This window comes from Caretta caretta, chromosome 14 (genome assembly GCF_965140235.1).
Source record: "Caretta caretta isolate rCarCar2 chromosome 14, rCarCar1.hap1, whole genome shotgun sequence".
Classification (NCBI taxonomy): Eukaryota; Metazoa; Chordata; order Testudines; family Cheloniidae; genus Caretta; species Caretta caretta.
Genome location: NC_134219.1, coordinates 9,462,986 through 9,490,807, shown reverse-complemented (window position 1 = coordinate 9,490,807; position 27,822 = coordinate 9,462,986). Strand labels below are relative to the sequence as shown.

General features: G+C 38.0%; 1 protein-coding gene across 1 annotated transcript; it reads left to right on the top strand.

The window, feature by feature from the left end:
- Positions 1-382: 382 nt before the first annotated feature.
- On the top strand, positions 383-27,822 carry ATAD5 (ATPase family AAA domain containing 5). Its single transcript, XM_048819255.2, has 23 exons — positions 383-637; positions 2,579-4,395; positions 5,185-5,272; positions 6,955-7,119; positions 7,901-8,045; positions 8,649-8,733; positions 11,055-11,236; positions 12,134-12,291; positions 12,602-12,755; positions 12,998-13,300; positions 14,372-14,468; positions 17,389-17,474; positions 17,688-17,833; positions 17,935-18,085; positions 18,505-18,675; positions 19,989-20,107; positions 20,920-21,013; positions 21,319-21,383; positions 22,279-22,459; positions 23,576-23,754; positions 24,107-24,939; positions 26,594-26,761; positions 26,964-27,822. Exons 1-23 carry the CDS (start codon positions 572-574, stop codon positions 27,040-27,042), a joined length of 5,532 nt encoding a protein of 1,843 aa, XP_048675212.2. The 5' UTR covers positions 383-571; the 3' UTR covers positions 27,043-27,822.

Below are 27,822 nucleotides of genomic sequence, written 5' to 3'. Positions count from 1 at the left end.
TCTCTAAGGAGAGGCCAATTAACACTATCTCCTCTGGGACCCCCACCCCGAGATGACTGAGATGAGGCTATTTTGCATTTGCAGAAAGTTTGGCCTCTATTACTTCCCATTTCTACCTTCCGTTTTTACGTCAGGACGCTGTACGCGCTCCACCCCCCTTTTCATCAACGTGCAGGCGGCGCGAAAACCCAACTGACAGCGAGAAGCCCCTGCTTCGCCGCGAGACCTCGGGACTCCACGAAGGGAGGAGGCGCGACCAGTTGGCGCTTAGACCACGTGACCGTCGGAAGGCGAGTCCCTGAGGCGGCCCGAGCCGTGCCAGCATCACGTGATGCTGGAAAGTCTTGATGTGTAGGCCTGCTTGGGTCACGTGGACCCGTTGGCCTCGCCCCCCCGTCGCGCCGGGCTCTGCGAACCTGTCCCGCGCGCGCTTTTTTGCCTGGGTTCTTCCGTCGCGCGTTAATTCCTGTCAGGCGGCTTCGGCCGAGCCGGGCGCTCTTGCCCCATGGCTCTGGGCCAGGGGTCTCCCTGGGACTGAGGGATCCTGCTTCTCCCCCTGCCGCGGGGGGGGATGGTGGGGAGAGTGACCATGGCCGCGGAGGCTACTTCTGCCCCGGGGAAGGACAGTGACGCCCCGGTGAGACACCCGCCCCACGGCGCGCTGTGCCCTAGGAACTGGAGGACTCGGGAGCCGGGGCCCGGCTGGGGAAGGCGGGTGATTTGGGGTGGGGGTCATGGCGCCTGCGGGGACTCCGGGGCAGGGTTCTGGCGTTGAAATGCGGGGGCGGGGGAGGGCTCTGGGGGCGGGAGTCCTGGTCCCACTGTTATGGTGTTGTGAGGTGAGTCTTCTAGGTCAGGGGCTGTGGGGCCTTGTCCTGGGGCACGAGCAAGGAGTTGGGGTGCAGCGAGGTGAGGGACATGTTACTGGGGGGTGTTTGGGGGGCTGATGGGGGTAATGTGGTGGGACAACTCAGTGATGTGATGAGGCAGGGACGGTCTTGCTGTACAGCACCTAGCGCAACAGGGCCGTGACTGGGGCTCCTAGGCACTCCAATAAGACTAATAATGTTAATAAAGTGATGGTTTGGTATTGCCGTCTGAAAAGGTTCAGGGGCTCTGATGTGGTGCTGTGGAACAGCTTCACAATGCGGCATTGTGGGTTTCCCGTGGTATGGTATTGCAGTTTACAGATGTCCTGGTTCTGTGGGATGTATGTTTCATGCTGGTGCTGCATCAGTAGTTACTGTGGGGGTTGTTGTTGGTTGTTTGTTTGTTTTTTACTGTGTTAAACATCTCCAAATGCTGAATATTATTGAGCTAAGACATGAAGACTCAACATGAAAATGTTGTCCTGTTGCATCCCACCAACCCAGCAGCCCAGTGGTAAATGTCAAATAACAATTGTTACCTTGAATTTATACGTCTCTAATACTACCAAAGTTATGGTTAAGTTTTTTCATTGATAATGTTTGTGGATTCCCTGAAGGCTTAAGGAGTCCACTCAATTTATCTCCTACAACAAAAAGTGTAGCAAAGTGTAGTGTGTTGTTGATATTTAAGGCCTCGTCTACCCACAATATTTTTATTGATTTTAATTGTTTTGGTTATGAGTGTGGTTGATTTTTACTGAAATAGATAATTTGTACACCCTACTATAGAAACAGTTATACTGGTATAAAGATGGTTCCTTATTTTAGTATAGCTTATTACCATAAAATTAGGGGAATAATTTGTATTGGTTTAAGGACCTTTATACTAGTACATCTGCATCCACTCTAAGGGGTTGTACCACGTTAATTATACTGGTTTCCAACCAGTGTAAAGCAGTACAAGAACTGAGTGTAGACCATCCCTTACTATCAAATTCACAGGCAAATGCAAGAAGCATAATAATTTATTACAAAATAATGACATTTGTACATTGTGAAGTTGGTTCAGTAATAGTATGACAAATAAGTGGTACTACATATATATTGGAGAAAGAAGTAACATTATTTTCTATTTATTGAAAAAAATTAGAATGCTTAATTTCTTTTCCTTGAGACATATTTTAATATTAATATTTGCATTTCAATAGTGCCTTTAGGCCCCAATCAATATCAGGTTTGACTAGGTGCTGTACAAAGGTGCACTTTGGTCACTGCCCTGAAAAACTTAGTCATAGATCATTTTTCTTGAAGATAGGCTTCCTTAACTAAGGTAGTCCAGGATCCTTTCAGAGCTGTTTTAGGCCCTGATCATGCAATTAACTTCCTGCAGGCAGACCTCTGTGCAGAGTCTCACTAAAGTCCTTGTGGCTGTGCAGGGGTCTACCCTGCCGAGTGAATTTCAAGTGAGCTTCCCTACCCAAGTTGCTGGCTAGTTTTATCTAAAGTTGAAATATCTGTTGGAAAGAGTGTAGTAATGTTGAAATGCACCAACATATGAGCTTTCCTTAGAGAAAAACTTGCATTTTTCTTTTATCCTGTTAAATAGTTTGGCAATGTACTGTTCAGTGTTACCACCTTACATACCTCATTAGTCTAAGTAACTATTACTCATTGTTAAAACTAACGTTGATTTTTTTTCTTTCTTATAGCCATGCAAGAAGCGAAGAGAGGAAGATCCCCCTATAAAAACAATTACAAAATATTTTTCACCATTAGCAAGAACAGTGGATAAAGTGTCACCACCAAAATCTAACAACATATTGGATTATTTTAAAAAGACTTCTACAAATGAGAAGACCACTTTACTCATTGGAGTTGGAGAGAATAAAATAAACCAATCTTACCAGCTGTGTGTTGATGATGGCAAAGATTGTAAATCACCTTTGAGACCTTCTTCAAAATCTTTTTCAAAGCTGAAAAGGAGAGGGAAGAGAGTTAATTTAAATAGCAAATTAGGAGATATTAAAACACCTGAGAATCAATGTGTGATAGAAATCAATAGCAATGACAGTACAGACATGATGAAACCAAAGGAAGAATGTTTAAATACAAGTTTTATTGCTAACAGTGCTTCTGCTTTACTTGCCCAAAAATGTGTAGAAGAATTAGCAGCAGATAATCAGCAAAGCAAAAACTCTTCAAACACTGTCACCTACAGAAAAGATGCTAAAAAAACTGGATCGGAACTAAATGTATCAAAAAATTACCTAAAGAAATCAAGGAAGAGAAAGCACAAAGATGATACTGATTTGTCTGAAAATTCCTCCTCTGAAAACCAGCTGAATGAAAAGGAACTCAAAGATAAAAAACAAATCACATCTTCTAAAATAATTGAAAGTAAGAGTACTGTAAGTAATTCAAGCCTTGAAGTTAATGTGGATAAGACATCACAGTTAAATGATAGTACAGTCACAGTGTCATTTGAGGACTTTTTGAAAAGTCAAGGAGAAAATAAAGTGGATCAAATTCCAGAAACCAGAATGCCAACACTAAACAATTTTATTATAGCAAGTGAAACAGACAAAAGTGGTAGTACCAGTGACCCTGAAAATGGCGAGGAGTCTCAGCAACTACCTCTTAGGACAGTAACTGTCCTTGCACAGATTCATCCCATTCCCCCAAAATCTCCCTCTCTGCTAAAGGAGCAGAAGGTTTCTAGGAAAATAGCTTCTATCTTTTTGAAGCAAAAAGGGTATGAAATAGAAAGAGAAAGCAATCCATCTGTTTTAGAGATTGAACAGACTGAACAAATGACTCAGAAAAGAAAATCTAATGTAGTTATAGAGGAGGAAGAATTGGAGTTAGCTGTACTAGAAGCTGTAGGTCCTGAGGCTATGAAGTCAAAATGTACTGTAGAAGAAAGACATCAGTTTATGAAAGCTTTTAGACAACCAACATCTGATACAGTAAAAAGTGGAGTTAAAAAAATACCTGGAAAACTGAAGGAAATCAGTGAAAAGCCTTCAAAACAAAATGAGGGAATGGAAGAAAGTGAAGCAGCCTCAAATACAAGACATGAAAGTGAAATGCCAAAGGATTATATTGACCAGCATTCACATTGTAGTACCAAAAAAAGTAGTACTACTAAGGAGAGAACTAATATGCTTAAAAAGAAAGGAAAGAAGGTTTTGGAGACTAAAGAAACAAATGTTCCGAATAGTAGTGGAAATAACGAAAATACTGGGGCTAATGCTCATATTAAGGAAAAAACCTTAGATGATATAAGAATCTTATCACATCCGAAACAGAATGAATTAAGGAGGAGCCTAAGGCAAAAGAAAATTGAAAGCTTCAAAAACATTACACCTGAAAAAGCTAGGATTAGTAATACTGTTTCTGAAAATGCACTAGGTGATAGTCCCCTATATGCTTCCACACCAAAATCAAGCAATAGATCCTTGAGGAAAAGTAACATGTATAAGGCTGAGGTGATTACAGTGCCCTTTGATGCAAAGAGCCCAATAAGGTAAAAGTTTGCATTTTTAGAATATCTGGTATATTTTGCCATGGTAAATAATTTTTATCTACTAGAATGGTTGCTTATTTATATAAATTTCAGCATTAAAGGTGGGATATAGATAGTAAGTGGATTGAGAAGCATTCCTAGGTTTCCTACAGACTAGTGGGCTGGTTGAATAGCAACATGGAAGAACTGAACTTTTGACTGGTCTTAGAACTGGTAGAGCCCTATGCTGCAGCTGCTGTATATACCTGGAACTTTGCAGCATCAGGTCCTTAGTCCAAGACTGGAGATTCATTTCTTCCATAGATGCAAGAATATTGTTACATGCTGGAGCATGTTTGCAGTTTTGGCATATGGGAAGATGTTGTAACTTCTGCTAATCTGTTGAAAAGCGGATCACAATAGGTGAGTAGAAAATGGTGTGCAAGATTAAGTATCCTCAGACAGCTAAGAATTCCCTCCTACATTTCCCAAGTCAAAATTCTGATTTTTTTTTTCCGGGTTTCGTTTTTAAATCAGTGGCATGGGATAGGGAAGCAAAAGTTCGTATTCTGTGTCTGAAAGCGTTAAGAATAAATGAACTACAGTAACTTGACACACAGAAATAGTCTCTCTCTGACATGAATGTTAATGTCATTTGGGTTTATGCCTGTACTCAAAGGAAAAATACATTTAGCTCCTTAATTCATTAGGATTTTTGCCTCTGACAGCAGTCAATCTTAAATTCCAATGACTCTGGAGACTGAGGCCTCCTTTAAAAAAAATTAATTTCATGATTTTTTCCTTGTTTAGAATGAGGTTTACTCGAATAAATGCATCTAAAAAATCTGACAAAGCTGAAGCAATGGAAAATGAAGAATTTACTCCAAGAAATATAAAGGTAGCTTAAATAATCAAGTCTGTTATGTGTTTGTTTGAGAAGTCACTTGTAGAACATTAAAGTAAATAAGAGTAGCACCTTCTTGTTCCCAATTGTGTAAAGTTAATAAACAAAAACTTGAAAAATCCATTCACCTCAGGTGCAATGGTAAATGAGGGGACCTACATCTTGAATTATTACAGAACTTAAGGTAAAATTTTAAAAATAAAACATATTTGGAAGATGAGTGTAATCAGATGCAATGTCTGTCTGCAGGAAGATGGATCCAGTGGCATAAGCTTTACCAAGGTACATCTGAGTGAAATGGGACTTCTGTTTTACTGCTGTTACTCAGGAAATGTGGAAAGCAGTAAAACTGTGAACAATCATGTCAGGTTCCTGCTGTAGCTTGGGAAAGTCATAAGTAGCAACTGAGACATCCACTGGAATTCTTAATTAGAGAAAAAGACCCAAATACTGAAGGCTGTGGGGAGGAGGGAAGGGTAGAGTTGTTGATATCTCTTCTTGACAGACATCACTGAGGAGGCTGTGCAGGGATATCAAGAGCCAGAAAGCTCCTTCTCTAGCTGCTCTGAGGAAGGGAGTGAAGCTTCAGTTATAAGGCATCTTCTGACCAGAGGCTGATACAAAATAGAGTCTCCGATCAGGGCCCAGGTACAGCCCCCTGGCAAAAAACTCAGCATCTTGTTCCAAATAAGCAAGGTTGGGCTTTTTGTCACCAACCAGACCTCGCTGGTGGAGCCTCCCGGCTTCATTCATCTCTACTTCTGGCTCATAGGTTTACGCCTCCAGCATGGGTGGGCTGAATTTGGTTTCAAGTGGACAGATAACCAGTATACAGTTGTGATGATGATGCAGTACCCTTAGTCTTGAACATGTTTCAGTAGGTGTTTAGCTGCTTTCAATAACGTACCTGAGAAATCTTTATCAGAATGATATTGTAGTACAGTTATATGGCAGAAACAAGCCACCTTAGACTTGGCGCTGCCTGGCATTCTAGGTGGTATTTTCAGCAGCAGGAGCAAAGATTATTCACAGAGACCCAAGTGCCTCCAGAACTGGGTTGATCATATTGGGGGCAGTACAAGAAAGCTTAAATTATTATTGCCTGTGCTCTAGTTGTTTGTTTCATGGATAAATTACAAAATTTCTTTGTATGGCTGTCAGTTAGGCGCCTTTCATGGGCGGTAAATTATTTAATTCAATGTTTATATCTTGTCTGCTGCTGCTCCACACTTAATTGTCTGTCTGTCTGTCTATCAGTAATCCCTTCCCTTCTGCCCGATAACTTGTGTGGAGTCTTTGTGAAAGCGGTAGCCAGTGATAGCAATAGACTTGTAAGCGTTATGGTCCTCATGATGATCGCAGGTTTAGCCAATATTCTCTATTTTGGGGAACAACCTATGGCCTGTGTCATACAGAAGGTCAAATTAGATTATCACAATGGCCCCTTCTGGCCTGGGTATCGGAGTCTCCTGATAATGTGCTTGCGTAAGATGGCACCAAATAAGATTTCCCTTAAGGAAAAACAGTGATTCCCATAATCATTTTATTTCCTTGTAAATTGTATGCAGCATGAGCTTTAAGAATGATGTAATTTATGTAGACTGATTTTTATTTAAATGTAGAATACATGGCTATAAATGGTCAGACGTTTTTGTTATTTTGCACTTCGTTGATAGATGAGCTATACTTCTAAAAATATATCTAAAGCGAAACAATTGATTGAAAAAGCAAAGGCCATACAACATAATAAATCAAAGGCTAATGAAGACACCCCAACACCTGTAAGACGCTCGTCTCGACAGCAAGCTCTTGCTGAAAAGAAAAAATTCCAAGAAAATGAAGTAAGTTTGCAAATTTTGAGTAGTATAGAATCCGTATTGCTTTTAAAGTTTAGATATTCTCATTTAAGCAATAATTTAGTTTTAATGTCTTACCCTATGTACATATTTCTGCTGTGGGATATGTGAAGTGAATGCTGATGATGTGGTAGCATAGTTTTGGTTTTACACTATTAACTGGTATGAGCTGGGTCTGAAGATTAAGGGATCATTCCTGCAACCACATGGGCTGTGGAATCAGACTCTTAACAGGTATTGGACATAGCTTACTATAGTGTTCTCACTGAGGTTTTTACTTTGAGTAAAAAATGTCAATTTTTTTAATCAGGAAACCGGTCATTTAACCAGAAGACGCAGGATCTTGGTTTCTTTAATATCCCTAGTAGTTACAACCAAAAGGGATGGGGCATGCCAGAAATATATGACCTATAAGCGTGACTGTTCCTAAACAGAATGACGTCTCATGGGCAATCTTTGAAAAAAGTTCTAAAATCACACCAACTTTCACAATATTCCTTTTTGTAGGAAAAAAGCTCACTCGTGTACTTGCTTCCTGAGCTGATTTTTCCCCCCTAAAACTTAGTCTATATACCCCTTTGTAGGAAATACAAGTAGAACTATTACATAGAGCAATTTTTGAGCTTTGCAACAGTGTCTAATTTATCAGCTCCAGCAATACCTATCACGAATTGGTAGGGTTCACAATTGGAAACAGTAAAAGGAACAATTTGGGGGAGGAGGTTGTATTTCATTTTTTATCAATTTCTTTTTGTTTTCTGTCCAGGATTCAGTGATAATTTTAGACTCAAGCCCAAGTATTACCACTGCTTCTACACAGAGTGTGGAGAAAAAGCAAAAGAAACTTCGAAGTTTAAATGATGTATTAGGGAAAAAATCTAGAAATATGAAGGTTACTAAGAGCTCGCACGGTAATTGGATTTAAATAAACACATTTAATTTTTATTTCAATGTATAAAGTGCCAATCTTGAACACCAAGACCTCCTTTGACTTCTGATTTGTGTGCTACACTAATATATAATTAACAACAAAGAAACTGTGTATGAGTCCTCTTGACAGTGTGCTTTAAATAGAATAGAACAATTTTGGAAATCTCTAATTTAAAGAAACTAAAATTATTTCTGGTACTCCACCATTCCTCTTTGTCGTCCTGCTAATTTATGTGGTTTTATAATCATACTTTTATACACTTGTACTGAAGGAGAAGCTGACTGTGCACAGATTACTGTCTGACTCGCAAGGTAAAAGTGAAACTAGAGAAAAATATTTTACAGTGCTAAGTAAAATATTTTTAGACAGAAGTTTTTAAGTTGACAGTGTCTCTAGAGTGAGAAAGCTTTAAGGGAATTAAATTACCGAATAAGTCTTTCATGAAGAAAAGTATATTAGATTTTAGGAATATTGCTATACATTACACAAAAATATCTACTAGGGAGATGAAATTAGGATGAAAACATAACAGTAGCAATTATTTGGATGTTAGTGCTAATCCAGATCTGCTTTCTTTTTAAAGGAAAAATAAGAGTCCCACCTTCATTCCTGGGCAAAAAAGCTCAAAACATTGCAGATGAACCAATTGTAATTTTTGATGAAAGCAGGTCAGTCCAGTACAAATTGTATGTATGATTTATTATAAATTAATTCTTTCATGGTCGTATTGAAATATCCAGGTTTCTTTGTGAGCCTGTCATGTTACTACACTTTGATGTGTACTTTAAATATTATGTAAAAATGTTTATTCTGGTGTTTAACCACTCTCACAGTTAGGAAGTTTTTCCTAATGTCCAACCTAAACCACCCTTGCTGCGATTTAAGCCCATTGCTTCTTGTCCTATCCTCAGAGGTTAAGAAGAACAGTTTTTCTCCCTCCTCCTTGTAACAACCTTTTATGTGCTTGAAAGCTGTTATCATGTCCCCTCTGTCTTCTCTTTTCCAGACTAAACAAACCCAATTTTTTCAGTTTTCCCTTCCTTTACTCCAGGGTCATTTCTAGACCTTTAATCATTTTTGTTGCTCTTCTCTGGACTTTCTCCAATTTGTCCACATCTTTCCTGAAATGTGGTGCTGAGAACTGGACACAATACTCCAGTGGAGGCCTAATCAGCACGGAGTAGAGCGGGAGAATTACTTCTCGTGTCTTGCTTACAATACTCCTGCTAATCCATCCCAGAATGTTTGCTTTTTTTGCAACAGCATTAAACTGACTCATATTTAGCTTGTGATCCACTATGACCCGCAGATTCCTTTCCGCAGTACTCCTTCCTAGGCGGTCATTTCCCATTTTGTATGTGTGCAACTGATCATTCCTTCCTAAGTGGAGTACTTTGCATTTGTTCTTACTGAATTTCATCCTATTTACTTCAAACCATTTGTCAAGTTTGTCCAGATCATTTTGAATTTTAATCCTATCTTCCAAAGCACTTGCAACGCCTCCCAGCTTTGTATCGTCCGCAAACTTTATAAGTGTACTCTCTATGCCATTATCTAAGTCATTGATGAAGATCTTGAACGTAACCAGATCCAGAATCGATCCCCGCAGGGCCATACTCGTTATGACCTTCCAGCATGACTGTGAATCACTGATAACTACTCTCTGGGAACAATTTTCCAACCAGTTATGCACCCACCTTATAGTAGTTCCATCTAGGTTGTATTTCCCTAGTTTGTTTGAGACTGTCATGCAAGACAGTATCAAAAGCTTTACTAAAGTCAAGATATACCATATCTACCATATCTTCTTAAAATATGCCTTAGAACTGTGGGAACCAGGAAGTTGAGTGTATATTCCATTTTTAGGTTTGTTACTCTTTTAGGTTTGTTACTCTAGTAAACCTTAGTGCTTAGCAGAGATTGTAATATGTAAATTGTCTGTGGTACTGTTCAGGGCAGCTATACCTATATTTGCCCTCAATGGTCCAGCAATGGCACCCACTCTCAGGGTTTCGGCTCCCTTGTCCACTTCCTCTTTCTGGAGGAGACACGTATGCCTCTCTCCTGTCCAACAGGGGTATCTCCAGGCTGAACAGTTTCCTGCCTTCAGTGTATTATTCCCAGCAAAGACTGTCTAAGCAGGTTTCTTTTTGCCCTCTTTTCAGAGTAATAACAGTGTAATTGCCCACAGTTACAAGTTACCACACAGTTCTTACTAAGCAAGCATATTTTATTCTTAAGGTAAAAGCACAACAGGGAAAATATATTAAAACAATAAAGAAACTAAATGCATGCTGATAAGCTTACCAGAGTTCAACCGCTCATAAAAAAAAAAAAAAAAAAAAAGGCTCTGGCAGAAGTAGTCCTTCAAATCCCCACCTAGGGTTTTTTTTGTTTCATGTTCATCACAGCTTCTACCCAGAACAAGCACCCAGTCTTATGGGGCCTCAGTAGGCCGAAGTCTTTCCAGTCCTTCCCTCAGGGTGGGGCCTACCATGGACCAAAGGTCCTGTCCTTTAGCTGGATCAGAACAAAAGCCTTGAGCCAGTTCATCACCAAGCTATTTATCCCTATGTCCTTTCTTTGTTTGTTGGTCTCTAGAGAATCCACTTTGAACCTTTGAAGAGACCATGGATAGGTAATCAGTTATACAATGGGTCCCCTCTTCAGGGCGAAGCTTCAAAGGTCTGATAATCAGAAGAATTATGTTAACGTATCCCCCTTCTCCTAGAGAAGTTATATGCAATTTCACAATAACGCATAAACAATTTCATTTTTAATACAATGGATACCACAGGTATTAAAGTTAATTCAGGATTGCATATCTGTCACAGTCTGGGATGAGTCAAATTGCTGGTAGGGATAAGTAAACTTTATCCGTATTAAACACTGTTGTGAACTCTGCGTGCTTGGTAGCTTGATTGCTTTTCATTGTTTGACTTATTTCAGTTTCACAACTGTTTCATTGTTTCACTTATTTTATTTAAAGCCAAGATACATCTGAAAATTCTCAAGATGATGAGCAGTTCAAAGCAAAACGTGAATTTTTGATGAGTGGTTTGCCAGAGTCTCTAAAAAGACACATTGCAAAGAAAGCAGCGGTATTAGAAGCATACTCTGTGGCAAGTTGCTGTTTTCAGACGGTCGTCCATGTACAGCAGAAGGATGATCGTAAGTTTTTATTTGTCTGTGAGCCTGTATAAATTCAAGTAGATCTTTAGGAGAGCTATGTTGAAAATTTAAGGTTCAAAGACCAAGCTTTTTAGTATAACTACGATGGAATAATTGGCAGCTCCTACTTTTTTTTTTTTTTTTGTGTTGCAGTAACAAAACTAAGTAAGTTTATTGGCATAAAAAATAGTCTTGTCAAATACAAATTTTAAAACAGAGCTCAGATACTTCAGTAGTATGGAACATATAAATTCCTAAGTAGACAAATAGCATGTTTAAAAGTTATAATACATAATAAAATAGGACTTGAAAAAGCTACTTATTTAGAGAGTAAAAATCTTGCTTTTGGCCAGGTGGGAAATGGAAGCAGCTGATTCTTTTCTGAAAGGAAACAGGATAAGAAAAAACAGAGCAGTCCAGGTGCTGCTACTTCTAACATTGAAAGAAGCTTGGAGAAAAGGGACCCCTGGGCTGCTTGCTTTTTCCATAAGAGATGAGGGATTGTGCTGTTATGCTTTCTTTAAGAGGATGAGAGAGAGGGACCAAAGTAGTTGGAGCAGTAGCTGTTGTCTTGAAGAGGAAGGAGTATGACTGAATTTCTCCTGGAGGGGATCGGACTGGGGGTGTGACAACCTTGCAAAGAACTAAAGGAGCCCAGAATGTATTAAGAGGGGTGGGGAGAGCCCAGGATCACTAGGTGGGAGGAGGAAGTATATGGGAGGGTATCCAGAATTGTTTAGCTGGTGGGAACGTGAAGTTGATAGGGATGTGAAGATGTTGCAATGTAAATTAAATAGGCTTGTTTTAGAGGGTATAGCAGTTACTTCTCACTTGGTCTAGGAGGCTGAGTTCATGGATTAAGGACTTTTTCTTAACCATGTTTCAATTCTTACATAGGTTGTGTGGTGTGGAGGTTGACATCACCGTCCTGTCCTCTTCTAACCAAGCTAAGAGAACTAAACATTGAAGTAACTGATGTCACAAAACTCCCTATTTCACTTGGTGAATTCTCAGTTATAAATTCAAAACCTAGTGGCAACAATTCTTCAATTGTGGTTTGTATTTTTATCTTTTATTGCAAAAATAACTAAGGGTCAATCAAAGTGGCTTACATTTTCAGGGCTTTTGTTCTTTTACAAAATCCGGTGGCCTTAATTAAGGCATCTGCCCATGATTAATTTATTTAACTCAAAGTTGGTTAATGTAGCTTGCTCCTTCCTTTATAGCATGTCAAAGGGTATGTAGTCATTGTGCTTAACAAACTAGTTAAACAATTCTGCTATAATAGTGAATTTTTGTATGTAGGTTTATTTGGTCAATGCTTTGGGGTATTTTGAATTGCTTTTTATTTTATATTTATTGCAGTTGTCTGGACAGAGATCAGCTTTTCCCAAAATAATAAGGAAGTATTTGTTGGAAGAGATCAGATCTTCTAACTCACAGTTTCCTGTGAGAAAAGTTTTTTACCAGTTTCTGAAAAAGCAAACTGAAAATGTACTTTTCAAAAATAAAAAACAAGGTTAGTAATGTATATAACTAAAACCACTGATGACCTAGAAACAAGTAAATTTCAGGACAATTTAAATGTTTTTAAAAATATATAAATAGAAACATGATCTGAATAAAACTACAGTAATCTTATTTTGGGTCATTGTGATTTTAAAGTATTTCTAAAATTTTATGAAACAGTGAGAAATGTTCTGTGTCAGTACATTTTGAAGTTTTGAAATGATGTAATGCATTTTATTCTTTGTTGATTAGTATGCATGAAGGACCATGAAACTATAAATTCTGAACTAGATCAAATAAGTTCTGAAAATCAGAAAGAAACCAAGAGGAAAAAAAAAAAAACCGAAGAACACAAATCAAAAAGAAGAAAACAAATTGATAATGTAGAGACTGAATTAAAATCCAAAACTCGCAAGAGCATAGTTACCCAAGTATCCTGCATAAAGCAAGCAGACACAGAAAAAGTAACACACATGGAAACAAATAAACCCCAGGAATCTGATGTTAAAACAACAGAAGACAATGAACTTGGATCAAAATTAAACCCTGTCTCTGGTAACTTTTTATATTTGCTACTTAAATTCTTAAAAAATGCTCCCATATTAAGTGAATGGACCTAGTTGAGGCTCATGGAATCCCCACAGTGTGCTGCAGAGCACAGTTCCAAATGGTCTCTTCGGCAGATCCACAGAGGAGGAATGGAGGAGAGTTGGGAATGTTGTCAAATGGATAAGCCACTCTGGAGATAATGGCTTAACCCCAGAATGGAGTGATTAAATCAAGGCAGTATAAATCATGATTTAAAGTACTTGCTTTAGGTAGTGTTGGTTGCAAATGTAGCAGAGTCTATTTGCTTATCAATTTTGTGTTAATTTATGCTGTTCCCACAGCAAGGATGTTAATGAGCTCCTAGATTTGTCTTTTTCATTGTATATAAGTATTTTAAATGTGAAACTTTTTTTTTTGTAGGAAAAAATCTTTCAGTAAAACCTGAAATTCTATTGACAACTAGGAAACTAGTCAAAGAAGCAATATCTCCACTGTAGAAATTTAAGACTGTATGAAATGGGAAGAAAGTAAAGAACTAGTAACATGCAGATAAAATAGCTGATTTTAAATTTAAAAAATCCTGTTAAATACTGATTTTTTTATAACTATTTTCATCCTGCTTAACCCGTGTGTGTGTGTGTTAGGCCCAATAAAGGGGTAGCTGGGTGAAATTTAATGGTCTGATATGGATGTCCTTTCTGGTCTTAAACTCTATGAATCTATGCATGGAGTCTGTCATGAACTTGGATGTGTTTGTGTGCATGATCATCCAACAGGGTGAATTCCGTTATTTCTTTGCCTTTACCCCCCAACTTTCATATAGTCCCCTGCACACAGCCCACTTACACAGGCTGTGTGCAACGACCAACATTTGGCTTTAAGCACTTGTTGTGAAGTGTCTTGGCTCTTTTTTTTTTGTTGTGTGAGATGGTCCATTTTCCCCCTTCTTGTTCTCTTAATTCCGGTGTTCCTGCAAAAAGTCTGCTATAAAACTATCATAAAATTGAACTCAACTTGCTTAGTTTTTCTAGATGCAGAAATGTTTTTAATGGACAATTTCTATTTTCTTCACTATAGGTGGTGAAAAGGAAGATGTGCTCTGGACAGAAAAATATCAACCTCAGAACTCCAGTGAACTTATAGGGAACTCAACAGAAATAAAAAAGTTACACAGGTCAGATATGAGAAAATGTATTCTATTGTAAACATATAATTGATTTTAATGAGAGTTTTTGAGACTGTCCCACATGGCATTCTCATAAGCAAGCCAGGGAATTGTGGTTTATACTAAATTACTACAAGGTGGATGCAATACTGGTTGAAAGACCATACTCAGAATAGTTATCAGTGGTTCACTGTAAGACTGGGAGGACGTCCAACAAGGGTCTGTCCTGGATCCAGTATGATTCAATAGTTTCATTAATGGTTTGCATTACGGAGTGGAAAGTATGCTTATGAAATTTGCAGATGACATCAAGGTTGGACAGGTTGCAAGCACTTTGGAGTACATAATTAGAATTCAAAATAGCCTTAACAAATTGGAGAATTGGTCTGGAATCAACATGATTAAATTCAGTAAAGATAAGCAAAGTGCTACACCTGAGGTGAAAAAGTCAAATGCACACCCACAGATTGGGGAATACCTAGATAGGCAGTAATACTGCTGAAAAGGATCTGGGTGGTTGAGTGGTTCACAAATTGAATGAGTCCAGGTCTACACTATAGACCTATGTCGGGTGCGAAAAATCCACATGCCTGAGCAACGTAGTTATATTAACCTAACCCCCTTGTGTAGACAGCACTATGTTGACGGGAGAGCTTTTCCCATCAACATGGCTACCACTTCTCAGGGAGGTGAAGTAACTATGCCAACAGAAGCAGCTCTCCTGTTGGCATAGTAGTGTCTTCACTAAAGCTGCGCAGCTGCACGGCTGTAACACTGTACATGAAAACAAACCCTGAGTCGTCAATGGTGATGCAGTTGCAAAAAAGGCTAATATAGTTCTTTTGTGTATTAATATGAGTGTTGTATGTAAGACATGGTAGGTTATTGTCCTTCTCTACTCAACATTGATGAGGCCTCAGCTAGAGTACTGTGTCCAGTTTCAGGCACCACTTAAGATGTGGATAATTTAGAGCAGTGGTAGACAACCTGCAGGCCGCGCCACTTCCCACAGCTCCCATTGGCTGGGAACGGTGAACTGCGGCCACTGGGAGCTCCGGGCGGCCATGCCTGCGGATAATCAATGTAAACAAACTGTCTCACGCCCCGGCAGTGGATTACCCTGATGTGCTGCAGGTTGCCCACCACTGATTTAGAGGAAGTCCAGAGGAGAGCAATAAAAATGATAAAAGGTTTAGAAAATCTGGCCTATAAGGAAAGGTTAAAAAAAACGGGCATGTTTAGTCTTGAGGAAAGATGACTGAGGGGAGATCTGATAAGTCAAATATGTTAAGGGCTGTTATAAAGTATATGAGGATCAATTGTTCTCCATGTCCACTGAATGTAGGACAAGAAGTAATTGGCTTAGTCTGCAGCAAGGGAGATTTTAGGTTAAATATTAGGAAAAAGATTCTAACTGTAAGGATAGTTAAGCACTGGAATAGGCTTCCAATGGAGGTTGTAGAATCCACGTTGTTGAAGATTTTTTAAAACAAGTTAGACAAACACCTGTGAGGGATGGTCTAGGTATACTTGGTCCTGCTTCAGTGCAGGGGGCTGGACTAAATGACCTCCTGAGGCCCCTTCCAGTCTTACATTTCTATGGTTCCGTTGTCTTAACAAAATAATTCTGAACATCACAATACTGGGGTCTTTTTTAAGGTCTGCAACGTTTGGTATTATGTTGCAATAAGATTTTTGCAATACTGTGGAAACAAGTTTAATGCCAATTGATATAAAATGATCTGCTATCCCGAAGTTTTTATGGTAGCGTGTTGGAGTCTCAATCAGGATTGGGGCCTTCTGGCACTAAAGCACAATAGACACTGAATTTCTACATTTGATTCTGGGATGGAGTGAAATGTTTCCAATGTTCAGGCTTGCTAGTATTTCAGTAAACTTGATTTTGTCAGACTGATAGCAGTGGGGACTGAAATCTTTTATTTATACACAATGGGCATAACATGTGCAATAGGAGCCAGAGCTCTCCCATGGTTTCTTACACATATGCCTCAACCTGGTAGATATATTATAAAATGGAGAGTATTTGCAGGGTGGAGGATGGTTTAGTCCTCATGATCATCCAATCCTTTTTGCTCTTCTTTTGAGACTGCCTAGATGGGTGCTAGTTATTGTGGTGGCTCTTCTGATAAGGACACCTAATTTTTTGGTTGCATCTATCAATGCAGTTTCCCAGCACTTGTCCCCTAATGATGAAACTGCCACCATAATTCATGTCTCAGACACCATCAAATAGTTGTTTTATGGTAATGATTTTTGTCACAACCATTTGTGCTATATTAGAACTTTTCATTTATGATGCAAATGAAAGGCTCTGCCATTTAAACAAATGGTAACTAATTGCAGTCCAGGTTGGTGGTGACTGCGACTAAAAGATGTTATCTGACCGGTGTTTTGGGCATCTGTAGTAAACTGAATTGATCATCATACTCCTGGATAAGTGTCCCTGACTCAACACCACTATGACCACAAAGATTGCTGCTAAAGAGAACATACTTTTAAAATGCATGTTTAATATTTAGACCATCCTCTGTAATCATGGCAGTTTCAGTTTTAGTAATAGCATCAATTGTGCCTTAACAGTAAAATGGAATGTTTCTGGGGAATAAATAATTCAGATTGTGAACTCAACAGAACCCTAACAAAGACCTACATTGAATGTTTTACGAAAAACATTTACTTTAGAATAATAAACTACTAATCGATCTGTTTGATCGGTCTCACTATTCTCTGTGGTTTATTTCAAATTCTTCTTGGGGGGGAAAAAAATGAATACAATTGTTTCTACAATTGGCTAGGATAAATGGAGAGTGGAGAAGGAATCCTTGAAGAGTTCTGAGCTATTCCATCTGAACTTGGGTCAGTTTATTGAGTAATATTTAATATATCTGTTCTTGTTTTTTTTCTGTAGTTGGCTGAAAGAATGGAAAAAAAGAGCTGATTGGGAAGAAAAAAGAAATCAGAAGAGTGAGAAAGATGACACTGAGAGTCAGCAAGGTGCTGGAATCTTTTCCACATTTTGCAAAATATTGACTTTAAAAGACATACAATCTTTGTTTGAAAAATATTTTAAATTATTGGGGTTTTTTTTAAATATGGAAAGTATTCTATGTTCGCATTGTCTTATTTCCCTCTGATGTGAAATGGCTAGACTTGATAATCGTTAAAATGATTATTAAATTGTTTCCTTTGGTTGAAATAATTGTGTAGATTCTATGGACAGCATGGATTTTAAAGATGACAAATCTGAGAGTGAGGAAGAGAATACTCTCTGCAATACTGTGCTGATTACTGGCCCATCAGGGGTGGGAAAGACTGCTGCAGTGTATGCTTGTGCTCAGGAGCTTGGTTTTAAGGTTTGTTTGTAGTCTGCTTTTCTAATTTGTACCTAGCATTTAAAAAGTTATTTTTATACTAAAGGGTATCTGAATTCCCTTTTCATAAATTATTCTTGCAGATATTTGAAGTTAATGCCTCTTGCCAGCGAAGTGGTAGACAGATCCTATCTCAGCTAAAGGAGGCTACTCAGTCTCATCAAGTGGACAAACAAGGTGTAAATGCACATAAACCTTGCTTCTTTAACAGCTGTAGCAGCACTAAGTCCCCGAGTAAGTGGCATTTATCTTACTTTTCCTTTTCCTTCATCTGAAGGAAGCTAAAAGACATTCATATAAAAAGTGGTAAACTCAGTTTTGTCAGACTCTGAATGTTTTTGCTTTATTGTTTCAGGCAAAAAAAAAAAACCACTCTACTTACTGAATTACACTGTTTTTACAGTGACTTTTAATTTGATTATCCCCAGTAATTATTTCTGTGTTGTAGAATAGTGCTACAGCACTTGTATGGGAGGTTAACCATAGGTGAATTAACAAAAACAAGGAGAAAAGTAACTCTGCATACTGCTGCTTACGTTAGACTGTCTTGTACTACATACAAAACAGCTGAACTAAGCCCAATTCTTAGTTTACCTGAGAAGTGTTTGAGAATATATTTTACGTTGAAGGCTAATGTAAACCTTGTCTTTCAGAAAAAATAAATTCTCCCAGGAAAGCTATTTCACCAAGAAAACCTCCACTTTCACCCAAAGAAACAGGATTAAAACGAAGTTTACCCCCTAAAACATTAGCAAATTATTTCAAAATAACTTCTAAGCCTGAGAGTCATGAAGAAATAGTAAAACCTCAAGCAAAAAACAAAGGTAGGTATTACTGCTTATAATGGGGTTATTCTGTTTGAGGTTGGAAAAATTATTAGATTTTAAGAGATGCTGTAGTTGAAAAGGAATTATTTGGGGGAAGTTGTCTGGCCTGTGTTGTACAGGAGGACCACAATGGTCCCTTCTTTCCTTGGAATTGATGAATCATACTGTGCAAACAACTTCAGAGACAATGTAATACAAGAGAGCATGATAAGTAAATGTGTATTTATACCTTAAACCAGTGGTGGGCAACCTGCGACCCGCGCCACTTCTCACAGCTCCCATTGGCTGGGAACGGTGAACCATGGCCATTGGGAGCTGCAGGCGGCCGTGCCTGCGGACAGTCAAAGTAACAAACTGTTTCACGGCCTGCCAGCAGATTACCCTGACAGGCTGCGTGCAGCCCGCAGGATGGCCACCACTATTTTAAACTGTTTGTAGGCATTCTAACATCCCAAATATAGGCTAGCATGTATAGAAATGGATTACATGAAATATTGAAGAATAATCAGCTATGACACAGACTAGACAAAGCATTAGAATATACATTATTATTTGTATTATAGTAGTTCCTAGAGGCCCCATCCAAAATTGGGGCCCCTTTCTTAGGTGGTGTATGAACACATAATAGGAAAGAGTCCTTTCCATGGAAAGGCCCAGTTACTGCAAACACTGAGGGCATGGCTACACTAGAGAGTTTACAGCGGCACAGCTGCACCGATGCAGCTGCACTGCTGTAAGCTCTCTAATGTAGCTGCTCTAAGTTGACAGGGGAGAGCTCTCCCGTTGGCTTAATTACTTCAGCCCCTATGAGCAGCAGAAGCTATGTTGGAAGAAGAAGCTCTCCCGCAGACATAGCATTGTCCACACTGGAGCTTCTGTCGGTGTAATTTATGACACTCGGGGGTGATTTATATATGTGCTTTACAACATGAGTAGCCTCACTGACTTCAAGGAGACTATTCACTTGTGGAAAGTTAATGTGTTTGTTTGTCTTTGCAGGACTGGGCTTATGTAGTCTGATAAAGAATAGGAGAAAGAAAGCATTACAGCAGCCAACAATCCTGCATGATGGATTAGATATCCTAATGAGTTTCTCCTATCTAATTTTTATTTTTAAATGCTGGGCAGTCAGCAATCCCCAGGAAACTATGCAGATCATTGTCCTCTAGAGACATCAGTGTTTGAATATTTATGTTGATGCAGTTGTTTTCACTTCATACATACAGGGCATTGCTAGGGAACTAATGCATTGTACAGTTGCCTATTAAACTGCTTGAATCATCTTTTAACTTTACTCTGTCTATATGCAGCAAATACTCAGAATTTATCGAAAGAAAAAGTGGATATTCAAACTAAGTCAACAAACAAGGAAGTGGGAGGAGAGGAACCCAACAAAAAAAATGCAACATCTCTTATACTCTTTGAAGAGGTAAAACTTAAATGTCACTGATGTGAAAAATTAATAGTTCAGTCATATTTATTTAAGTATAAGGATTATTATCAACCTTTAAACTAATTCAGCTAGAGGTCATTTCACCCATATAGGTATTTCTGAACCAGACTTGAAAAATCTACTCATTTTGTACCATGATGATTAAGAGTGAAGAAACCTACTTATATATTTTATCCACCCATGAAAAAGTTACTCAGAGTATGCAAATTGACAAATAAAATTTTGCAAGGCTATTCTAAACTAAATTTATTTAATTCTGTCAAAGCTATTAGATTCTTATTTAGAACTGCATAAATGCAATATGTAATGTTTGTTTTTTTAAATTATCCAAGTACCAAATAATGTTTAAAGCATTTCTAAGCAGGCATTAAAAGATTTTTTTTTCTCTTTTTCATACTTTAACATAAATAGCTGAATCGCTTTTATGACGCTTCTTCCACACCTGCTTCTCCCTCTCCCCCAAATAAAAATGCATTTTGCTTTAGAATAAGTGTAGGAAACTACAGCCCAAAATGTAATTTAGAGAAAATTAGTGCTGTTTTGCCCTTAACCATAACATCACTACTACAATGGTATAAAATATTGCAAAACTTGAACATATAAGACTTTGTCCTAAAAGTTTTAGGTACGAACTAGTGGGTTTTATTTGTAGCAACTATATTTGTTTTAGGTGAAAATTACATTACTGGTAAAAGCTGGACACTGTAGTTAAAAAAATAAATTACATGACTTTCCATAACTATGAAACTATTACTAAACATTTTACACTTTATTTGTACTTTCTGTAGGTTGATATAATATTTGATGAAGATGCTGGGTTTCTAAGTGCAATAAAGACATTCATGGCCACTGCAAAGAGGCCTGTAATTCTTACGACAAATGGTGAGTAATACCCATTTCAGTAATGGGACTTTGCAGATGTAAGGGTCCACCTGGATAAATCTGATTTACAGTATCAGGATCAGAGAGAGTAGGATGCAAATATTAATGCAAAGTTAATATATCTGGTGTTCTCTATCGAAACAGCAGCTGTGTTTTTATATTTACAAAGGATTATTTTACAAATGGTATATTTGAATATTAAGGAGAGGACACTGCTGTTTTCTTGATGGCTGCTTTAAGAAATAAGGAAAAATAGTTCTGAAGATTAAAATTTCACAAGGTTTAATTTTGTATCTTTTGTGTAGATCCAACTTTTAGTTTAATGTTTGATGGTTCCTTTGAAGAAATCAACTTTAAAACACCCTCTTTGGTAAGTCTTTTTCTTTTGGAATACAGATAATGTTAATATCTTTTAGTTTAGGATTTAATTAGCATAACTGAAAACCTCAAATTTGAGTTTGTAACTTTTTAATTTGTAGGTTTAAAAAGTTATATGTAATCTATTATATTTACTGTTCAGTTCTGTAGAAGGATTTATTTTCAGACTAAAGCAAACAATTTCATACAAGATACAGAATATTTTATATCTGTAGAAGTTCCATTTTAAAGACTTGATTTTGCCAAAATTAGCGTCAGTCACTGAAAGCTAAAAGAACCCTATTGCAGGGTATTTATATAAAAGAAACAGCCCAGTATGATGATGATGTATACTGGCAAATAGTTTTAATTAAGGCCAAATGTATATTTAAAAAAAACTATTTTTTAAAAACTTCAGTAAAAAATTAAAAGCAGACTTGAAGCTAATTTTTTAAAATAAAATATTTTTGTTCTTTTCCCTTCACTTTCCAGTCTTTGGATTTTAAATCTCTAGGCTACCTGATAAGAGTTAAATGAAAGAAAATCCTCTAGGGCAAATGTTGCTCTGTAAATACTACGGATCGTGGGGGCCCTCCATGGTCATGAAAGAGGCCACCGTTAGGTGTTGGGGGAACCCATGCAGAAGAATTTACACTCCCATTTGCTGTGAAGTCCAGTATGGTGATGCCTCCCTCTGTGTACATACAGTAGGAATTAGAGTTGGGTTTGGGGATCACCATTCTGTATACCAGCAATTTTAGTCCTCTTCGCTAGAGAGAACACTAGATAGGAGGGAATTTCTTGGTACATTACAGTATACAAAAGTAATTTGCTTCTAGTGTGACTAGCCATGGTCTGGATAATTGTGTTTGTCTTTCAACGGGGTTTTCTCATATGCTTTATTCTAGGTAAACATTGCTAGCTATCTACAAGTGCTCTGTTTGGCTGAGAATCTACGAACGGATTTAAAAGACTTTGCCACTTTGTTAACCACAAATAACTGTGACATCAGACAAAGTGTTCTTTACCTACAATTTTGGGTTAGGAGCGGAGGTGGATGCTTGAAAGAAAAAAGTTTAGCACTTCATGGTAAGTTGATCCAATTTTAAAGAACAGACATAATATAGTAAATTAAGATTCATTCTAAGATGAAGAATCTTTTGCTTTTTATGAAACAGTTCTTAAATACCATTGAATACATGACAATTTTCTGAATACAATCAACAATTTTACTGTAGGCTTTTTTCTCACAGTATATTTAGAATAATTAAGGGACTGGAAGTTTTGACGTCTGCATTTATTGCACTTGTTTATTGCCCTTCACCATTGTGTCTGAGAGTAAGGCTTTTCATGGTTATTACCCCTTCTCATTCTTCTTATGAGTAACAAGAGTGGGCAGAGCAGAGAGCCAACCTAGTTCCCCTCAGCATTGGGAGTTAGGCAGCCATGATTATAGGCACCTCGAGCTGCAGTTAGCCCAACGCAGGAGTGTTGCTTATGCTCTTGGAGATTAAAAGTGCAACTGGAGGAGGAGGGAAGGAAAAAAAGGAGAGGGGATTAGGGGTTGGGGGCATGGATAAGATAACAGACTGGGAGAAGGAGAAAAGGCAAAACCTGGCCCCAAAACGAAGAAGTGAGGATTTTCAGTGGATGAGGAAGACTCTGGGTGTGTCTACAATGCAGTTTAAAAAATCCATGACTGGATGGGCTAAGGGGCTACTTAACTGAAGTGTAGATGTTTTGGGGCTTGGGCTGCAGCCCGGGCTCTAGGATTTTGAGAGATCGGAGGGTTCTAGCCTGAATGTATACATGTTAATTCAACAGCCCCTTAGCCTGTGTCCAGCAGCCCAAGTCAGGTGGTTCAGGCCAGCCTTTGAGTGTCTAACTACAGTGTAGACATACTGTAAAGGGGGACAGAAGGAGCAGGAGGCAGAGATTGAGTTGATTGCTTACAATGGAGAGGTAGCAAAGGAGGAAGAAGGGAAGGGAGAGATTTGGAAGCGTGAACAAACATGGGTAAGGGGACATTGGTAATTGAAAGTCAGTAATATTCAAAATTACAGTAAGAAGTCAAGATAAGAATAGGATTTATTTTTTAGCATGCAAAAGAATGACCTGAGACAACAAAGGGATCATTTTAAGCTTTGAATTTCTATGCACAACTTGTATTTACTTTATAAGTAAAACCTAATATCTTCTGTGTAGTGAGAGGAGAGGAGCCAGAAGGAACAGATCAAATAACTTGCATGGAAAACACTGGTTCCGAGAATGATCTTCCTCAAACTGAGATGGAGCTTCCAAAATGTGATACTGGCTTCATAGAGACTTTGCTTGGCCTTAAGAACATTTTTTTGCCTTCAGAAGATTTGTTTTCATTTCTTAAGGTATTTTCATGATTAGGTCTGATTGCTAATATTTTGAATTAATTTTATCTGAAACATATGTGGATTTGCTATAGCTCTTTATATGTTCTAATAACTTTCTGTAGCATTTATCGCAAACACAATTATCATACAAAAATATTTAGCCGCAGTCTTCAAAAGGTCTGCTTCAGGGATTATGTAAAACCCAAATTGGGAAATCCTCAGTAACCCAATAATATACAATCCTTTGGCTGATGACTACTGAGGTGTATGCGAATAGGCAGCTTTGTGTAATAACATAGTGTGGTTCATATTTCATTTATTAAAAACAATTATGGTAATGCATTTTATTATGTTTACATTGTTTTTATAGCATAAAATCACAACAACAGACGAATGGAGTAAACTGATACAGCTGCTCACAGAATTTCAGATGAAGAAAGTGGATTTTATATATAGTAACCTTGAATTTATTCTGCCTTTACCAGTTCATGTTCTTCCAGAGCCAACACAGAATTCTAATCCTTCATTTAAAAGGACTACAGCAAATTCTTCAAATGACATACCTCTTGATAGTGTTTACTCTGAAAAAGCTACCCCTGTCAAAAAGCCTAAAAGGATGAAGCACCAGAGAAAGATTGCTTTATTGGATGATAGTGATTTATTTGATACTGAATTGAACTACTCTTCTGAATGTATAACTTTGCCATCAGACATTCCTGAATCATGCTTGGAAGAAAACAAAGATGGATTAAAATTTATGATGAACGAAAAAGAAAAACAATTGAATACTGAAATCCTGGAAAGGAAAAAAAGCTCTGCTCTTGCTTCTCATTGTCTAAATTCACTAACTGAATTTGTGGAGAACATGTCTTTCTTAGATTGCTGCCTAAACACTAATGTAATGAAACCAAAAGAGTTTTGTAAAAATGAAGGGTTTAATTGGACAAATGGCAAGATTAAAAATGGTCTTTCTGATGAGTTTAGCACAGAAAACATTGATTGGTGGAGTTCTCAAAGCTGTAGTGAACTAAAGGCAGTTGTAGAAGCACTCAGTTTTAATAAGTGCTCTGCTAGTATTTCACAAAGCATGGAAGCCTCCTTGAACCCCTGTAAAACACTAGGAAGAGATCAAATTGAGGGAATCACTCTGCATATTTCAAAAGACAGAAATGATGTATACTTTGGTCAATCAGTTGATTTAAGGTAAGACTAAAACCTCACTAACATACGTTGCAATGCAGTACAAATATCACCTGGGGAGGGGACGGATTCACCAACCCTCATCCCACTAATATTTGTACTGTCTCTTGAATGTGGACTTCTGCATAAAAACAAATGGCCCGATAAGGCCTATTGTTAATTTCTGTACACCTCAGAAACCGACAGTGGCCATGTAGTTCTCATTTTTAGGAACATTTTTTCTAATAGTAATTACTTAAGATTTTTTTAAAGTCCTCCATTGTTTTGAATGGTTATAGTACGCTTGATCATGAGTGGTAGCATTATTCTCGTCTGCTATAAAAATTGAGTATTTGCCTGGAAAAGGCCACACACATTAGAGAATTAAGTGGAATAGGCAAACTGATGCTGCCTGCAAGCCTAATCCTGCAAGCTCTTATGCATGTGAATGACTTCACTCGTGTGAATAGTGTCATGCATGTAATTTGGACTCACTATCTTTTGCAGGATTGGGGCCTGAGAACATTAAAACTAGGTCAAATGTGGATATTTTTGTAGTATGTCTTCTAAAATCAAGAGAAGAAAAACCTTGAATATGGCATTAGAGTAAATTGTCTTTATTAATGTTAACAAGTATTAATATAAAGGTTTGATTTTAGTCTAAAACAGAGTAATCACCTATTATACCAACTTCTGCCACATATGGTAAAGAATAGTTAACTAATTACTGTAAAAATAGATACATGAAGAAATCTTCTCGCTGCCATTCCAAATTGTTTAAAACAAGACACTCTGCCTGATTGAGCTCCAATGTAAAAATGTGTTGACATGTATTTAGATGGTATCAAAATGACTCAAAGGTCTAAAATGGGCACATGTTGTGACATGAAAAAATTAGTGTGATATAGCGGGAAGCCTGTATTCTAGCTAGCCCCAACACAGGGCTCTTTGCTGCCAAGAACAGATGTTCTGGAGTGCACCATGGGGGGCGTGTGGGTGTGTGCGCTAAACATATAAATGAGGACCACGCCTAGAAAGACCTCCCTCAAAACTTCTTTTCACAGCTGAACTTGGAGAATCTGTAGAGCAGACAGCTTCTCTCTTGTGGTCCCTCCTCTGGGTGTGGCTTTTTGGGGGGGTCTACACACAGCCTACAAGTCAGATTTTGGTCCTAAGATTCCTGGAGTCATAAGATGATTTAGTACTGTGTAATAGTCATAGTTTGGGGAATTTTTGGATAGTGACCAGACATGCCAAAAATGCAGAAATTGGGCTTGTTTTTGGCATAATTGGCTTGTGAGTTGCTTGTTGGCTAGTTTTTGCTTTTTGCTTGTCTGGCTTGTAGCTTGTTGCTTATTTTTTTGATAGTCTCCTGGCAAGGCCGGGAGAGAGTCAGGGGTGTACAGCGGGCCCACTACAGTCCCAGACTGCATGCCAAGGAGATCTAGTCATAGAGCGTGGGGTTCTTGGGGATTGGCTTGTTTTGGCCTTGGTTTGAAATGGAATTAGCTTGATTTTTGGCTTATTGTCAAAGTCGGGTGCTTATTTACCGCATGAAAGTTGGCAACTGTGATTTTTGTGGAGTTTTTTAAATCACTGTGTTTGATCCTCATGGAGTTATATTGGTATTTGTGTTCTTGAACAAGAAACAATAAGGATTCATTCTCCTTCTTTTCAGCATTCACAGAAAAGCACAGAAGAGGCTGGAAATCATCAAAACTGTATTTTCCACTAGAACTCCTTTAAGCCTGGTTAACAGGCAAGCTAGCATAACTGAATACTTGCCCACCCTCCGCAATATTTGTAGGTCAGAGAAACTTAAAGAACAAGGGAAGACTAAAAGAAGGTAGGTTTAGGTTTACCCTAATCTCTGCTACATTTTAGCATGATAGTGTTTAGTAAACTTTAGAAACATTTATCAAGGAACTTCATCAAATGAATGCATGAACAGTTTGTTTCTTAAATGTGCTGCATTCAAAATCATTGCCTAATTTTTTTAAAATTGACATTATCAATCCTCTTCTGTTCACTCTGATTTCTTTTGACAGGTTCCTGCATTATCTTGAAGGAATTCATCTTGAAATACCCAAAGGAACAGTTTACAGTCTGGCAGCTAACTTCCCTTAAAATATTTTATACCAGTAGTGTCTTGTACAGATTGGTCTATGTGGTACTTTGATTTTACCATATAATTTAGTTTTTATTGTATATTCAAAGAGCCATTTGTATATTAAATCTTTGAGTATTTAACAATGCAAACTGTATATTTCTGTGTGATAGTATTGCTTTCCACAATCCAAATGTGGGTTCTTTTGGTGCTTCTGTCACTCCAAGTGTGTTCAAAAGCATTTAGTCTATCTGTGCACCTTTCGGGATCACTTTATAATTCTTTCCTCTGATTGCTGCCCTAAAGGTGCACTTTCCATTAAGGAGAATCAATCCATGTCTTGGGTAGCAAGAGGTGCTTGAGTAATGAACCATTGCCATGATTTCCACTCAAAGTCTTTTTCCATGAAAAGACTGCTTCATTGGCATAGGCAGTGGTTTCAGCCTGGATCTTCAAAAGAGTTGCCAAATAACCTGCCTGATGCAAGACTTTTGTAAAAACTGTAAGCCTCTAACTAATCACAATAATAAATTAGGGGAAAAAATGAGTAAAAAATGCTTAACAAACATGAAATAAATTAAAGTACTGTGTCTCATAATGTGCATATTTGTATACCTCAGTTTCATTTTATTCCATGAATTTTGTTTACAGTTGCCAGGCCAGTATGATTATCTTAAATGGGGAGAAAATGTTTACTGTAATCCTAGATGGGGCCCAAATAGATTAGGCAAGATTTTGTAAATAACACTTCTGTATCTGCATTACTTCTGAATTATTTAGTAACATATAACTTCTGGTAA

What these genes read in the sequence shown, in the direction of transcription:
- ATAD5 (XM_048819255.2), top strand. Translation starts at nt 572, where the DNA reads ATGGTGGGGAGAGTGACCATGGCCGCGGAGGCTACTTCTGCCCCGGGG. An exon ending in GATGCAAAGAGCCCAATAAG is followed by an intron (nt 4,396 to 5,184) that starts GTAAAAGTTTGC and finishes TTCCTTGTTTAG; the next exon opens with AATGAGGTTTACTCGAATAA. An exon ending in ACCTCAAGCAAAAAACAAAG is followed by an intron (nt 18,676 to 19,988) that starts GTAGGTATTACT and finishes GTCTATATGCAG; the next exon opens with CAAATACTCAGAATTTATCG.